The following is a 17,127-nucleotide window of genomic DNA, read 5'->3' as shown; positions in this document are numbered from 1 at the left end:
ATATCATTAGTTTTATTGTTATAAAATTATAAATACGGTGAAAATACGGTTCTTGAGATTGAGACTGAAAATTTGATTTTTTACCACTTGACTCTCATTGCATGATGCTTATGGAATAAGCTGAACTATATATCAATCTAAATATATATAGCTGGTTGCATAAAGGTACTAAATTAAAACTTCTTAAAAATGTAAGTTGTACAGAAAAAGCACCAAAATTGTATCTACTTGAAAAGGACAATTAACAAACTGTACTGCATACAGAAGAACACTGCATTAGTTGGGAAAACAGACACATTCATTCAAGGAAAGAAAATAAAACCACATGGTAAGTAGAATTTTAAAAATATAAACTTTTTAACATTACAGTATGTAAAAATACAGCAACCTTGCCTAAGATCCTGATGAATACTCTGACTGTAGGTTCTACAGTGGATTTGAAATTTTACTGTGAGCTGTAATATGAATCTTCTTCATGACAACTAAGGTCTTAGTATGGTTTTATTTTCTTGTCTACATCCTGTAAAAATAAAGAATCTTGGTAAACAATATGACTTTTCAGCCAACTGCACTAGATATACCTGAAATAAAAAAAAACAAGGTTGGGCTTTTGAAATTCTCGTAATGTGCTAAGTGATCTTATTAGTTGTAACATTTTGAATTCAGTGCTCTGTGACTTATCAGTAACGAAAAAAAAAAAAAAAAAAAAAGGCATTGACTGATGCCATGGTTGGTTATCCTAACCTAATCAATGACAACCATCACTGGACATGATCTGCTGTTTAAACTACAGTACCTTAATACATCTACATCTACAGTGTAAGATACATTTAAAATCATCTACAACACAATTTGTCAAGCCATCTCTTCGAGCACTGTACTGTACTGTTCTACCTATTGCAAATGCTATATGGCAGTGAAAACTTTCCTCAAATATGTGGACTAAAACTATGCTGGCTTTGTGAAATGCCTTCAGGTGAGAGTAAAGAGCTTAATAAGCAAAATATATTCAAAACCTGAACAATAACAATCATTCCCATAACAAAATTTTATGCCTTATAAATTACTATCACTGTATAAATACAAATCTCAGTTTTTAATAAGCTTTACATTTACTAACCTAGTTATTGCAAATGTCAATAAAAAATATCTATGGTATATTACATAATACAGTTTTTGTTCATAACAATATTCACCCTAAGAAGAATACTCTTGCAAACTAATTTATTTTTTTGATTAAAGACAATCTAATACCCGGACCTTTTTAGGTCCACAGAATATTCAAATAAGCAAAGGTTCCCCGTGACTGATTTGTTTTTGCAACCAAATAAAAGAGACTAGTCTTCTTACTCATATCACTCCCTAGTTGATGGGCAAATCTCCAAATTTTCATCACAGAAAATTCCATCTTTATTGCCTTTCCAATAAAGTACTGTACTTTGGGCTTATTAACAATGGAACATTCATATAAGGGCCTTTTTAGCATCTTTCATTTGTGCACATTATTATTAAATAAAAGATTGGGCTAATATGTCTTCAAATTTTTAGCCAAAATCACTTCTGACACTGAAGTAGTAAACAATGATTAAATACATACCCACTTCCCACGATTCAAGAAGGATGACTTAAGATTTGCAGTGCTCAATTCCCAATGATCTTTGCAAAGAAACTGGAGTTTTGAAAGTACCTCCTTGATAAATACAGTAGATATATTGGCACATTCATAGCAGTGAACAAATACTTACAATCAAAATTATGTACATATTCACATTTCAATGAATATATGTACAAACCTCAACTAAAAACAAATCAAAGCATGAAAAACAAGAAAAATAACTCGGGCCATCCATCTAGGCTAAATTTCCTTCCTTGTACTCAACTCTGAACAACAAGCACGGTCGGTGGCACTGTTGTACCTGCTGTAGCCCAAGCTTCTCCAAATGTATTTGCCTCCATCATGTTTTTGGTACAAAAATAAGTGAGTTGTGTACCACGCAACAGGATATCAGTTACAGCCTGTGAAGATGAAAATACTTGTGAATTATAAACTCAAAATCCACCATCATAACAGGTCTCAATAACTATCATTTATTAGAAACCTAGTGAAACTATCACTTACATAAAGAATTATACCTTAAGTTTATCATTAAATACTGCACCTTGATACAAAAAGGTGTACAGTATCTATAAAAAAATCTTAACTGAGGGCACACTATTCAAATGCTGCACAATAGGGAAAAGGTTTTTATAAATTTCAACATAAGATTTTTACAGAAAATCAGACATAACCCAGCATAATTTGAAATTTAGTTTCTTAGTGTTCACTGTTTGCACCCTTAATGTTAATTACAAAAAAAGGCAGTGAACTATAATCAAAGGAAACTTTAAATAATTACTTGATTAGTTACATTTTCAGCACAAACAATACTACATAAGTGTGATAGCTTATGAAGGAACCACAAGATAGCAGTAGTACTGTACAGTGCAGTACAGTGTTAGTAATTTAGGCATAATCAATCAGCCTCCAGGGTTAACTGCCCAGATCCATAACAAGTTGATATCACTGAGGGGCTTAGCCCTTCGTTGGCCGAGTCGGTTGAGCTTCAGACTGTCACTCGATGGGCCGGAGTTCAATTCCCCAGACCGGCTAATGAAGAGTTAGAGGAATTTATTTTTGGTGATAGAAATTCATTTCGCGCTATAATGTGGTTCAGATTCCACAATAAGCTGTAGGTCCCGTTGCTAAGTAACCAATTGGTTCTTAGCCACGTAAAATAAGTCTAATCCTTCGGGCCTGCCCTAGGAGAGCTGTTAATCAGCTCAGTGGTCTGGTAAAACTAAGATATACTTAACTTTTCACTGAGGGGCTTAGAGAATGGTAGCTGAGAGGCAATATCCCAAAACTTTGATAACACTACCCACCAAGGCCCTTTGAAGCCTTGTACCTAAGCTGCTTACCTAACAAACAGCAGTCGGGCCTTCATTTTCCCTTAGAAACAATTTAATTTTTTCTTCTATCAAAAGGGAATTTATCATGAAGACTAAAATGATTAGGAATCAGGAAAATTCTGCTCTTAAAGCTTTTATGGAGGGTGGAGTTTGAGGGCATGCTGTTCAGCCTAATTGTCAAACCTTGCCCTCAATGCTGGGTCTGATCTTGATGAGGTGACGACATTAAAGGCACTGAAGGTAAGTTTATATTCAGGTGTATCTCCCTGGGCAGCTGCATTTTTAAAGGTAGCAATACTACACCTCCCCATGTAGTGCCCCCTGAATGGAGGGGATCCATCCTGAATTAATTTTACTTCTTTCATATATTGAATATAATACAGTCACCCGCTGGTATCTGAGGGGGATAGGGACCACAACCACCTGTGAATAGCTAATTCATGAATACTTGATGTGTCCCTCTAAAAATGCTTATAACTGCCTATTTTAATAGTTCAAACACCAAAGACCCCCCTCCCCCTCTCAAAATGCTTATAACTGCCTATTTTAATAGTTCAAACACCAAAGACTCCCCTCCCCCTCTCAAAATGCTTATAACTGCCTATTTTAATAGTTCAAACACCAAATATACCTTAAACTATCATCCTAAAACACTTTAATATAATTTCAAAGTCATCTTACGACATTACCCTTAAAAATATATATGGCTTACTACCCTTAAAAATATATATGGCTTACAGCTACATGTGAAAACTACATCAAGTTCCCCTATACTCTATTCAGGCATGCACATTTTCTTTCATACAGTACTATTCAGGCCGTCCCATTTTCTTTTACAGGGGAAACATTGGTATGTAATTCACAAGAGAGAGAGAGAGAGAGAGAGAGAGAGAGAGAGAGAGAGAAACAAAAATACATATGCACATTAAAAATATTTAATATTAAGATTACATAAATCATATGGGTAATGTACTCACCAGTGATCAATGTTGACTGAAGATGATGATGATGATGATGACGATGATGATGATGATGACGATGATGATGAAATTAGGTGTGCAGTCTGATGAATGAATGAATGACTGCACAACAAAGCAAAGGAGTTACAGTAAACCCCCCATATTCACGGGGATTGCGTTCCAGAGCAAATACTTGCTACCCCCCCACCTCTAAAAATGCTTATACTGTAACTGCCTATCTTGAAAGTTCAAATACCAAATGTATACTTAAGGTATCATCCTACATCAAATATACCTTAAATTAGTATCCTATTACTGTATTAATCTTTGTAATTATATTATTAATATAATTTCAAAGTCATCTTGAACATTAGTACCCTTAAAAATACATACATACTTACAAGCCTTCCAGCCACAGCAGACAGTCAGTTACCACTTTAACTTACATTCAACAAGGCTGGCTGGGGCAAAAGAGAGAGAGAGAGAGAGAGAGAGAGAGAGAGAGAGAGAGAGAGAGAGAGAGAGAGAGAGAGAGAGAGAGAGAGAGAGAGAGAGAGAGAGAGAGAAGAATAACTCCTTACGATATCAAAAGATTGAAATCCTTGAGCTTCTGAGGGCATCACTTCTTCCCCTCTGGCCAATACGTCAAACTGCCAAGTAAACTGGCATTTACCCTACCCGCTCCTTTCTCAAGTCGAGGATAAAAAGACTGGGAATCACTATTTGTTTGTTTAAAATGTTAAAAAATTTACTACGCAAAGGCATGGAAAATATATTATTATTATTATTTAACCTTATTAATCTTAATATTTGAAAATTAGTATTTATTAGGTAAATCATTTATTTATCATACAAAAGAAACATACGTACATATTACGTCGGAAAAATTCTCTCATCTAAAAGAGAGAGAGAGAGAGAGAGAGAGAGAGAGAGAGAGAGAGAGAGAGAGAGAGAGAGAGAGAGAGAGAGAGAGAGAGATTATTTTTATTTAATGTTACAGTATTATTTAATCTTATTAAACTTAATATTATCATTTGAAAATTAGTATGTACTGTAAATCATTATTTTATCATAAAATGTACCCTCTAAAAATGCTTATACTATCATCCTGAAACACTTATATATCATCATCTTAATATAATTTCAATAGTACTTTAACAATTTTAATATTTCAATACTATCAATTCTGAGCATCTATCCTCGCTTTAATGAGGTTAGGTCCATCTACGATTAAATAAGATTAAATAGTACATAACTCACAGAGAGAGAGAGAGAGAAACTGGTTTTCTCCCCTCCATTCAGGATGGACCTAACCTCATTAAAGTGAGGATAGATGCTCAGAATTGATAGTATTGAAATATTAAAATTGTTAAAGTACTATTGAAATTATATTAAGATGATGATATATAAGTGTTTCAGGATGATAGTATTATTATTATTATTATTACTACTATTATTATTATTAATCTTAATATTTGAAAATTAGTAAATCATTTTATCATAAAAAAATGTATTTAGTCATGAAAATAACATAAAAATAAACTAATTAGTGAATATTTCCCAACAAAAAAGTCCGCGAATTGCTGAAATTTCTGTGAATAATTTATAGATGCATTCCACAGAAAATCCTGTGAATTGGTGAGTCTGCGAATCATGAGAACACAAATATGGGGGCACCTCTTACCCTTCTTCAGGAGGTGGTTTGTCAGGGATTTTGGGAGGCACCATCATGTCGGGTACTTATACATTCTCACAAAGGTGTTATAATAGGTCTTCATGAGAGCATTGAGGCAATTAGAAAAATTAGTGCAGCTTTCCTTAGAATCATCCCATGCCTCTATCATTGTATGCAGCTCCTTGGCTTTCCTCAGAATTTGGTGTAGACCTTTAAATACTTCAAAATCCTGCTCCATCAAGTTCTTCTCCACCAAGGGCCCCTGCAAGGATTCTACCATCTTTGTATTTCTTCTTGACGAAGGAGACAGCACTTTCTGTCACGCCATAATGGGCCGCTACTTCTGCATGATTTTCCCATCTCTCAACATTACAATAATGTCTACCTTCTCCTGATAGGTCAAGATCTTCCTCTGGCGCTCAGGCTCTTGTCGAGATGCCATAGAAGAAGCAGGACACTTAGGAGGCATCTTAGGGCACAATTCAAAAAAAAAGAAATGCGAAGTTCACACTGACACTGTACATACGTACACAACACACCAACACCAGAGGCATACATAGTGAACTGAGAAGCTGGGCAGAGATGCATACTGATTTTGTATATTTGTTATGATAATTCCAATAGTTATTGATTTTATTTATGTCAGTACAGTGTGTCACCAACTTACAGCGACACCAACTTAAGGCGGATTTGATCTTATGGCACCTTTTCAGCATCGTTAACATCGTTTAACAGCGGCATAACTTGCTGTTGCATCAAGTTACGGCACCGTAAGCGCAGTTGATGACGCTAATGGCATGAATAGACACCAAGTTAACAGTGCTTACGGCGCGGCGCTGAACGGATCCCCTGCCTAAGCTAAGGACCTACTACCAACTAACGAAGCCTATAGGCTACACAACCTTTGCTTGGTGCTTGGGAATAAGACAGGGTAATCAAAGGTTATGAAATGTGTAGAAATATACAGTATGGTTATCCCTTTAGTTTTGTCTTAATTGAGTTAAGAAGCATTTGTAAGTAAATCCTTTAAGGCAAGGTTACTGTAGTAATTGTGAATTAATATTTCAATACATTACTGCTATTTTATCGATATGACCCAGTGATCATGTTTCCTAACATGGACATGACTGTACTTGTAGCCATGTAGGCCTGTGTTAATTTGAAGTGTTTGCTCCCTACACAGTGATATAAGTAGCTAACACTAGATAGTTTTTATTACACTTGTCGCTTTTATCGCTACTGGGTTACTATTACACATGACCTACACATTACCTGTGCCACAGCGATTGCTTAGTCAGCATTTCACCTGTGGAAATGGCTCATAACTACCTGCCATGAGCTAGCCCCTGAAGGAATAAAAGAGAATTTGTTTGGTTGTTGGACGTGTGAAATATGCAACATGCTTCTGGCAGCAAGTTTAAATGATGAAAGAGCTCATTTCTAAGGTCTCAATGAGTTAAAGGTCAATACGAGTACGGAATAAGGGGACTACTGTACATCGTTCCAGCAGAACTAGGCAGTGTGCTTCCATCCCTCTCTGAGCAAATCCACATTTGGGCTAATACTCCGAAAGCAGTGGATTCTAGGAACTCCCACTTCAACTCCTCCGATGGAGATGAAGAGTCTTTCCTTGGGAGAGAGGTCACTGATACCCGCCATGAAGTGGATATAGCCACTGAAATTTCCCTTCTGAATCTGGAATACCTAGGGAATAGTCTCCTGCTTTACATGAGAGAGATACTTCAAGTGAGCATCTTGCCTTTCCCAAGCAGCAATCTTGTATTGAGGGGAACCTGGTAGGGTCCACCCAACTCCACCTGAAGTGTCTGTACCTTCTAGGGGGTAGTGATTTATCCTGGACTTTTATACTGCCAGGCAGTGGTGATATGACTGGCTTGTCTCAAACAGTTCATGCAGGCTTCCCTGATAGGAAAATTCCACTTGCTGTACTTACCATGTTGCCAGGCAGTGATGATACAACTGCCTTGGCTCAATCAGTTCAAGCAGGCTTCTCCGATAGGAAATTCTACTGCTGTACGTTCTACATTGTCAGTTCGTGCAGGCTTCCCTGATTGGAAAATTCCACTTCCCTAATAGGGAATTCAGTTTGCTGTACTTTCTATACCGCCAAGCAGTGGTGATACAACTGCCATGGCTCATCAGTTCATGCAGGCTTCTCTGATGGGAAAATTTCACTTGCAGTACTGTACTTTCAAAATTCCAGGAGGAAATCATGAACAGTATCAAGGATGACCCCACAAGAGTGTAACTTCTTTGAGGATTTCTTTGTTACTGAGCATCAGCATATAAGAGATGATATCCATGATTCCAAAGAGGAATTCAAATCTGTCCTGGATATGGAATCAGGTGAGATACGTAAAAATTTCTCACCCTTTAAACTAGAGGATTGAGAAGCTGCAGTCTGCCTGGACAGAGATAAGTTTCTCACCAAAAATCTTAGGTCATGGGAACACGTAATAAAAAAAAACCTAAGCCCAGACACTAGGTCCCTCCTTCAATACGAATTCAGAAACCGTTGAATGAGATGGTTATCCTGCCTAATAATATAACAATGAAAGCCAAATGGAAGCAACCATATTAATGAAAACCTTAAAAGCAACCTTTCTCCAATTTAAAGGCAAATATATTGCAACAACAATTTTACAAAACCAATAACCTCTCTGGGAGGCATCAGCCTTCTGTCTCTTCTCTTTTGAAACAATCAATATTGTGAAGACAGAATTTCAGAATTTTGCGATGACTTGGAAATGAAAATTTATGGCAGAAATAAAGCCATTTGTCTCCACCATCTCAGTATCTGATAATGCTACAAAGGAATGAGCAACATTTGTCCTTCCTTATGAGAGGAAAAAGCTCCCATTGGACATGGCTACCCAGCAATACGGGACCCATAAGAAAAACCTCAGGAAAGCCACGGTTGAATTTTATCCTAGGTTCCACCTATTAAAGAGCTTCCAGTCTTAAGCCTACCAGAATGATGTTCACTGCAGTAGCCAAAACACTTATGTAGACCTTATTAGGAGCACTCTATGACTTTCAGGAGTGTCGCATAAAGTCTTGAAAGGAAGCATTGGTGGGCTCCAACATTTCGCTCCCAAATGTAACCTCTCTATTGCATTCTTCCCCTATCTGTTGGGACCCTTTTTGAACAGTCTGTCACACAACTCATTGAATGAGCCCAACAACAGAACTGCACAATATATACTGTCCTTGAAAAAGGGGAATCTGGGAAACAATATCCTTGAGAGTTTCCTCTTCATTAGCCTAAGAAAGCTTAGCAAGAATCAGAGCCCTACAAACCTCCAGTCACTAGTACAGGATCCCTCCAACAACAGAAAAATGGACAACAATAGCATCAGCACCCCTTTCAAAGCAGAAGACACTCCTACCAGGAAAAACAAAAATCAACTCCTGGACTCCATATTCCAAGGAAGGGGACAGGTGGAGAATGGAAGTCCTCCCCTTGGGGGACACAGTTTAATTTTCAATCGGCTGGGGTAGAGATGGTCTCACCATCCCCCTCCTCTAAAGTAGTTTTTTCCAAAAACCATATCCATTTCAAAAGGGGGCCATAGAGAAAGATGGCCTTATTTGTCACCACTCTTCAGCATCCCCAAGAAGCATTCCTCTGAACACAGGATGACCCTTGGCCCATCAAGTTTGAATAAACATTGTTTGTATAAATTTTTGTATATACCATATTTATTTTATGGGAGTTCAGGAATGAAGGACTTTAACTGGTGGCCACCAGAGAAGAGTGCTGATGAAACCTGAGAGTGGTAGTTGACAAGACTTCAGTCAAAAGGTTTCTTAACAGGAATATGTCCCACCTTATGTCCAGCAGACTTTTACTGAGACTGGGACTTTGTTGGGGTACTCTTTGTGGCCAGCTGTCTCTTCCCAATGGCTGTCAAACCAGAATTAGGAAGGACTTAGTAGATTCCTTGCACAGCCCAGCTTTTCCAGATGACAACTGGAATGAAGTCTGGGCCTGTTACAGTTCGGGTCCATGGTACCTGTAGATCTAATCCTGATATTGTGACTGTAGGATTTAAACACAGTCTGGCTCTCACAAGCCAGGGAAAGGCTTTGTGATCATCTTCATCTCAGATTGGGAAGATACTCTGTGGCCCTGGAAGGGGTCTCTGGCAAACAGGGTAACCTGACTCCACTGTTCGTATAAGTGATAATACATACAGATGCCTCCTAGACAGGTTGGGGAGGCCATTGGGAGGATTGTCAGTTAGGGGGAAGATGGTCACCTGTTCTGAGGGAGTCATACCAGCTTCCTGGGGCTATTGGCAATCTCTTTATCTCAGAAAATTGAAACCTCCAAAAGGAAACCCACATTTTATTGGTCCTACACAATATGACTACAGCGTCTTATATCAAGAGGTTAGGCTCATGTTGAGCTCCTCTCAAGTCAGTAATTTCTCACATGCTTCCACAATCCATAAGTGGACCAGTTTGCCACATGCTAGAACCATCAACTTACTGTGTTTGTCTCTGAATCCAGACATTCAGGCAATTGCATGAGATACATTCTTAAAAGACTGACAAAATGGAAGATGATATACATATTTCCTTCACTGTCCCAAATTTCAAAAGTTTTGAACAATCTATTAGCTTTCAACAGAACTGCTTGCCTAGTGGCCCTGAATTAGCCAACCAGTCATTGGTTCCTTATTTCTTCAACAACAGGCGAGAGAATAGATTCCACTGTTCTATCCCAGACAGAAGGAAGGGAAGTCATCTACACATCTTCCTTTCTGAGTTGTGACCTTCATCTGCGTAATTTTAAATCTAGTCTACTATGAAGATTATTTGCCTAATATTGCAAGGCAACCAATGCAAAAAGAACAGACTTCATCTATTCTGCAGATGTGCATTCTGTGGATCAAACGATCACTTAAAATCAAACTGTGATGAACAAACAAGCACGAACTGTGGTCAAAATCACCATCCAAGATCTAAATATGCACATAAAATATCCAACACAGAACTAAAAATACTTTAAGATAGAACCGGACTGTCCATAAGAAAAGCTGAACTTGAGGGTTTACTGATCCAGCTAAAAATCTTATTTGTAAAGCATCATAATCCAAAAAACTCATTGAAAACAAAATAAGTATACATATACTGTACACGTAAAATACAACAAACAAACAAAATACAACATGAAAACAAGTTACATAAAAATAAACCTCAAAAAGAATACAGCATTAAAGACCCAAACCCATATGAAGTACAGTACTATCACAAAAAATAGAGGAAATTAACAAAAACATAAAAAATCAGATAAGAACTAAAATAAGATTTCTGAGCTTCACAAAAACACATGACCATTAGACTTTGTTACAACTTGAAAAGGCATAATGTCATTCTTCCATACAGAATTTTCTGTTGTAAAACAGTATATATCTTCTCTTTTCAAAATTTAGTGAGTTTGATTCAGATTTAGTTGTTATTTTATGAAAATTTTCTAGATTTTCATTGCTTCTCATATTGGCAACATTTTCTCCTAATATGCTGCTTATTTCTTGGGAGTCAAGCATCTTGTCTCCATTTTTAATGCATCACGTCTTAGTGATTTGACAAAGATCCCATTATTTTCCTGGAGTACTTCCATAATTTTTAGTAGAGGAGTACTGCTGGAGATGTTTGATACATATTGTACCCATGCTGTTCTTCCCTGTACTATAACTTTTTTTTCTAAACTTTGCAGTGTTTGTTGTATTATCAATTGTAGTATACCAATATCTCTTAATACTGTACTGTATTGTAATAATTTTCAATAATTTAGCCTCTTTTTAAGGTTGTGATTTATCAGTTTTGTTGAACCTTTTGTTCAGACTAATTTTCTTCTCGCTGAATGTTTTTGTTTTATTAATTCTGAAAGAGTATCAGACACGAAGAACTTTATTTTTAGGTTGTGTTTTGAAATGGTGTACGGCTTTAACCGCAGCATTTTGGAAAAAATTGGAATAAAATGATTAGTTTCACTGTGATCTCTTTGATATTCAAACAAGAGGGATTTGTCTTGTGTGTAACTGGTATATTTCCCAGTCAGATTTATGAATAATGTAATTACAAATAAGTTGTAGAAGTAAAAGTAGAATTGGAGAACAATGACTAGTGCATAGGCTGTCACTTGTGTTCCATTCAAATGATCTACTATGTTGGATGCACTAATGGTGACACACACACTCTGCGGGAAAAGACTCATGTGTTTGTTAGAATTATGTATTTGTTTCATTGTCATTGGGAGAGCACAGATTATTTGAGTACATTATCTGTTCAAATCCACTTCCTGCAAGACCTGGTGACATAAAATTGTTATCCGAAATACAGTTATGGGGATTAAAATAAACTATTAAAAGGGGCCCCCTTGGGGATTATGTATTAACAGTTGTAAATTTTGTATAATTTTTATTTGCTTAACAAAAAAGGCTGCAGAAGGTACTGGTATAGTTGTGTATTCACAACTTTATTGCAGAAAATTTAAAATTAGTATTACTGTACTCACACATGATGCTGTTGCTGATAAATAGTAGCCTACTGATGGTGCCACTTTGTTTACATGTTGTACACACAATTCTTTTGGCTCATAGTCTTTGAGGAAGCGCTGTATTTCCCCACTGTAATCTGATCGTAAGACTTATTTACATTCCATTGGGTTATATACTTAATGAATGTCTTATATGAGTGGTAAGATTTTTATGGTTTACAAAAGTTGATGTTTTACTGTTTTGACTTATTATAACTAATTATGAAAAATGATTTTTCATAATTAGTTCAGTATTCTGGAGTTTAACCTTTTCCTTATTATTTCACTTTTTGGATCTTTATTTTGAATTTTGTCTAGTAATTATCTGTAAAATACACATATTCTTCTTTATAATATATTAAATGGCTGAAACTCTTGCATTCTTTCTCATGAGTTTCTACAGCAGATGTTTATTTCTAAATACTGTACTATGAAATCTCCTATAATTTTTATCAGGCTGTCTTTTGTTTTCTTGTTTTACTGCAGAGTTTAATAAAACATGTATTACACCTATATGTTTTCTCCTTTTTTTTCCCCATGAATTTTTGTTGCAGTAAGTGCTGGTGATGGGTTGATTACGTCTCCCCATTTTTATCTGTACGGAAGTTTCTTTTCATCTGGGTATATCTTGATTTTGATGTGGGGAGTCTATTGACTGTCTGTTACTTGTGATGTGATCTGTAGTCTCTTTTTCTCTAGGTGTGGAATTAAAAACACTACACCTATGCATTGAAAATATAAAAGAGCTGTCCAGCAATTTTTGAATTCATAAACCATGTTCAGTGCTTTGGGATAATAGAATGCTGCTCCTTTGCATTGGGATATGAAGAGCAGTGCTCCAGCGCAGTCAGTATTTTAAAAAATTTGTCAGGTAGTATGGGATTTAAGAAAATTACTTCAGTACAATGAAAATTTCAGAAAAGTACTCCATGATACTAGGGATTTAAGAAAATTGCTCTAATGCTTTGATGCCTTTTAAAAGCTACTCCATCGATTCAGCAAATACAGGCTATGTGCATTAATCTTTAGGGGATTTCAGAAAACTTCTCCAATACACTGGAGAGAAAAATAAATGGCTCAAAATAACAACATCCATATTAAGTACTTAATAAAGGATTGTGTGGCAGTTCTCTGAAACAGAACTAATTATTACCAGTCTTCTATCAAACACAAGGGACAGGGTTACTCTACCAGTGTGAGGCCATTAAGGGAAATGGTGTTTACAGCCTTAATTCCTTAAAAAAAATCTGGATGTCATTAAATGGCAGTTTTCTCTAAGGGAAAAAATATACATATACATACAGCAATGAGCTTACAAATGAACACTCTAGAATGCTTAGAATTGAATTTCTTTGTTTCTTACCGCTAAAGGCTGGAAACACACAGTGAATGGGATAAGCATGATGTACCACCAAGCGCAGAACCCGGCGACCCATATGCCAGCAAGCAATAGTAAAACCAACCAGATGACTTGCCAAAGAACTCCTCCAGAGCCTGACTGGCTGTCACCTCCACTTCCGGCCCCAGATCCCTCACCACTCCCGTCTCCATGACCCATTTTTGTACCTGCAAATAATCAAATCAGGGTAAATAATGCTGCAAATTCAAGACAATTTGCATTATTCCTCAACATGCATATGAAGTCTATTACTATATAGGGATTACATTCAGTGAAGGCTAGTTTGGTTGTTGAAGCTTGGAAATAGGTACATATTTAACTAGTATTAGAATGTGAAGGATAAGGAAGGTAATCCACTCTGACTCAAGTTTTTCTACCGGCACTAAGGACTAATGCAGGATTTGTTGGTAACTAGAAAAATGTTATTTATCTCAATTTTTCAACTTATTTCCATAAGAATACAAACCAATGTCTTTCACATGAAGATTCACACCTTGATTAGGAGGTATTATCCAAAGAACATGATTGGTGTTCTTCCACTAGATATGTCAGCTCCCTGGTCATGTATGTGAGTGGGCGACTTCTGTGACTGCCTGTATAGCTTGGAAATACAATACTCTGGCTCACAAGACCCTGTGCCATAGCCTGGCTTGTATATAACTTCACTGTAGGAAAATCAAGAGAAAGTGGTTTTCCACGAGGGAAGGAGACCCCAACTTGGCAGGCAACATATCACAGCAAAATCCCAAAGATTAATGCTCTACAACCTCCTATCACCCTAGTTTAAAGCGAGACAACCAGTTTCACATCTGACAACTACAAGTCAGAGATACAGAGCTCTAGTTTGTGACTTACTGTACTTGCACCTATCCCAGCAAGCATGGATACAGGCACTGAAAGGCACCAGTCACCTTTCATCCCAGCAAGCATGGATACAGGCACTGAAAGGCACCAGTCACCTTTCATTCAACTTATCTTTCACCACCAAAAACCTTAGGCATGATAATGCTCTGTCCTAGCAGAGCTTCCACAGGTCCTAATGAGAAAGTATCTAAGGACCTGTGGGAGACAATCCTCTGGCACAAAAATGTAAAAGTGTTCTGGCTCTGCCAGACACCTGCACCCAGCACCTGTGCTAGGGAGCAATGCCCTGGTTTTGTGATCCCTTGCCAGGGGTATGGGGCTGTCATCCTCACCAGACACTTTGTAAGCAAGCTAGATGACCTACAAAAGCCAGAACAAGAGACGGATCTTGGATACTGCCTTTTTATGAATGCTGATACTAACAGACAGTTGTTGATATTTAGGCTCAAGATGTTAAGTCTTGTGTGGGTAGTACTGTATACTACGTAAGTCTTGCTGGACACATTAGCACCTTGTAGCAACCACCACCTTCAATGCCTTAGAGGGTGGAGATAAAAAGTTTATAATCTCTTGTCAGTTCTCAGTTCTTAACATGAAGTCAGGAACAATAAGAATGAAAAGGATCTTTGTGTCTCTAAGTGTGCATTAAGTGGGAGGGACTATGAAGTTTGCCTACTCCCTTTACTGATGGTAAGGCTGGCAAAATGTTAGTCTTGTTTGTCATATCTGTTTAAAACCTCGCTCAGGTGTTCATATGGTGCCTGAGTGAGACCACAGAGATGGAGTGTCACATCCAAATCCAGAGGTCTGAGTTTGTGGGGTGGACAAAACACTTCAAGGTCACGAAGACCTCAACTGAGACAGAGACTCATGTCCTTAAGCCAGACGACTTGGAAAGGGGTTGGGTGGTAGACCTTTATTGCAAAAATGACATTTTATGATAAAATAGTTTTATATATACTTACCAAGCAATTACATAGCTACTAGCATTCTACACGGCAGTCTAATGAAATTCAAATTTTCGCGGTGGTGTTGCCATTGCTAGTGTAGATGATAGGGTCCCACCCACTTTCGGGGCTGATAGGTACAACTCAGCATAGAGCTTCAATTCATTTGATGCCTAAATGTCTACTGAGGGGAGGAGGGCAGATCCGATTATGTAACTCTTGGTAAGTATATATAAAACTTTATTACAAAAATGTCATTTTTATATAAGTAACTTACCAAGCAATTACACAGGTGATTCCCCATTGTGAAGAGGTGGGAATCATGGACATGTTCTAATCCAAAACATTAATAAAGATAATGACTTTGAACTACAAAGGTTGCTAGCACTGGGTCAATGCTTGTTGTACCTTATCTGGTAAGAGAGCTGCTTCAGGTGGGTACAGCCTCTAGTCAATGTTCATCTTAACCTATAGAGGGAGTGGCAGTATTGGCCAAGAGTCACCCATACTTCAGTGGGTACTTTGCAGCCGTGGAAGTTCACCGATGGCTGACAAAGACAAAAAACAGTGCCCTTGCCCTGAGTATAGATCAGAATAAACACAACACTGTCACCTACAACCAAAATCAAGAACCACCACTCCAACCATTGAACACTGGCAGGTACTCTAGGTCCACTGTACCCCCAGGCTTCCTTTAAACTCAATGACCTTACAACAAGGCGAAGAGACAGTATAGGAACAGAGAGCCCCCTATGCATCCTTTTCCAACCATGGATACTGGAAGTTTGCGCCAGGCGCCCCACTGTTGGTGCTGAACGCTCCACAGTCAGGAGTTGGAGCCAATCAGTTGGGTGCAGAAGATTGACAAAGCAGGCGCCAAGTGAGTTGAAAAAGAGGGGCGCTCCAGGCTGAGTGCACTTCTGTAATCGAACTTCTAAGGAAGAAAGCAAGCGCATTCTTTGACAGAGGGCGTGAAGGGCACTGAGCACTGAATCCTATTGGAGGGTCCTCTGATCTTTTCTGTCTTCTAAAGATACAGTAGTACCTCAAGGCTCCCACAGGACAAAGAAGTCTCTCTTCCTCCTCTGGCCCGAGGATGTCCGTTACGCTCTTAATAATGAACGAGCAAGGCTATGGCTTGGAAACGTCCTCATTCTTGGCAAGGAAACCAAGAGAGAGAGGGAGTATACTCCATTTCCATTTGCAAAGCTTACACTCATGTTGAAGGCTTGCCACTTGCTAACACGTTTGGTGATTGCTGATGCCACAAGCAAGAGTGTCTCCCTCGTGAGAATTTTAAAAGAGGTCAAGCTGAGGTGTTCAAAAGTTAGTTCGTAAGCCACTTCAGAACGTCCAAATTCCAGGAGAGAAATCTAGGTTTTTCTAATTTGGAGGTTTCGAAGGAACTGATAAGGTTGCTGAGGTCTTAAAACAATAACCTATACCCCTTGATGGTAGAGGGAGACAACTTCCTATTGGTCCTCAGGAAAGGTAAAAAGTCAACTAATTGGCTTATAGAGGTTTCAGACAATGAGATGTTATTTTGTTGGTACAATCCTCTGAAAACTGACCACTTGGACTGGTTGAGCCTGCTAGCAGATCTTTTGCACCTAGCAAAAGCTTCTGTAGCTTGCTTTGAAAAGCCTTTTTGCTTTGACGAGGCTCCCAGAATGGAGCGATCAGGGTCACTGAGATGTTCTGGTGAGAGAAGAACTTGTTCATCACCTCCCTGATCAATCCAAAAGGTGGGAAGGTGTGGACATCCA

The 17,127-nt window shown here is 38.0% G+C and overlaps 1 protein-coding gene across 1 annotated transcript in view; it reads right to left on the bottom strand.

Moving 5' to 3' along the window:
• Nucleotides 1-17,127, bottom strand: part of LOC136843246 (uncharacterized) — a 58,142-nt gene continuing 41,015 nt past the window's right edge. Inside the window, exons 2-3 of the mRNA XM_067111360.1 lie at nt 13,515-13,717; nt 1-2,016 (exon numbers count right to left, since the gene is read on the bottom strand). Coding sequence (XP_066967461.1) covers nt 1,876-2,016; nt 13,515-13,717 — 344 coding nt within the window. The 3' untranslated portion in view covers nt 1-1,875. The remainder of the gene's footprint in view (nt 2,017-13,514; nt 13,718-17,127) is intronic.

This window comes from Macrobrachium rosenbergii, chromosome 11, assembly GCF_040412425.1.
Source record: "Macrobrachium rosenbergii isolate ZJJX-2024 chromosome 11, ASM4041242v1, whole genome shotgun sequence".
NCBI classification, from domain to species: domain Eukaryota; kingdom Metazoa; phylum Arthropoda; class Malacostraca; order Decapoda; family Palaemonidae; genus Macrobrachium; species Macrobrachium rosenbergii.
The sequence above is the reverse complement of the archived record's forward strand: the minus strand, read 5'-3'. Positions and strand labels throughout refer to the sequence as shown.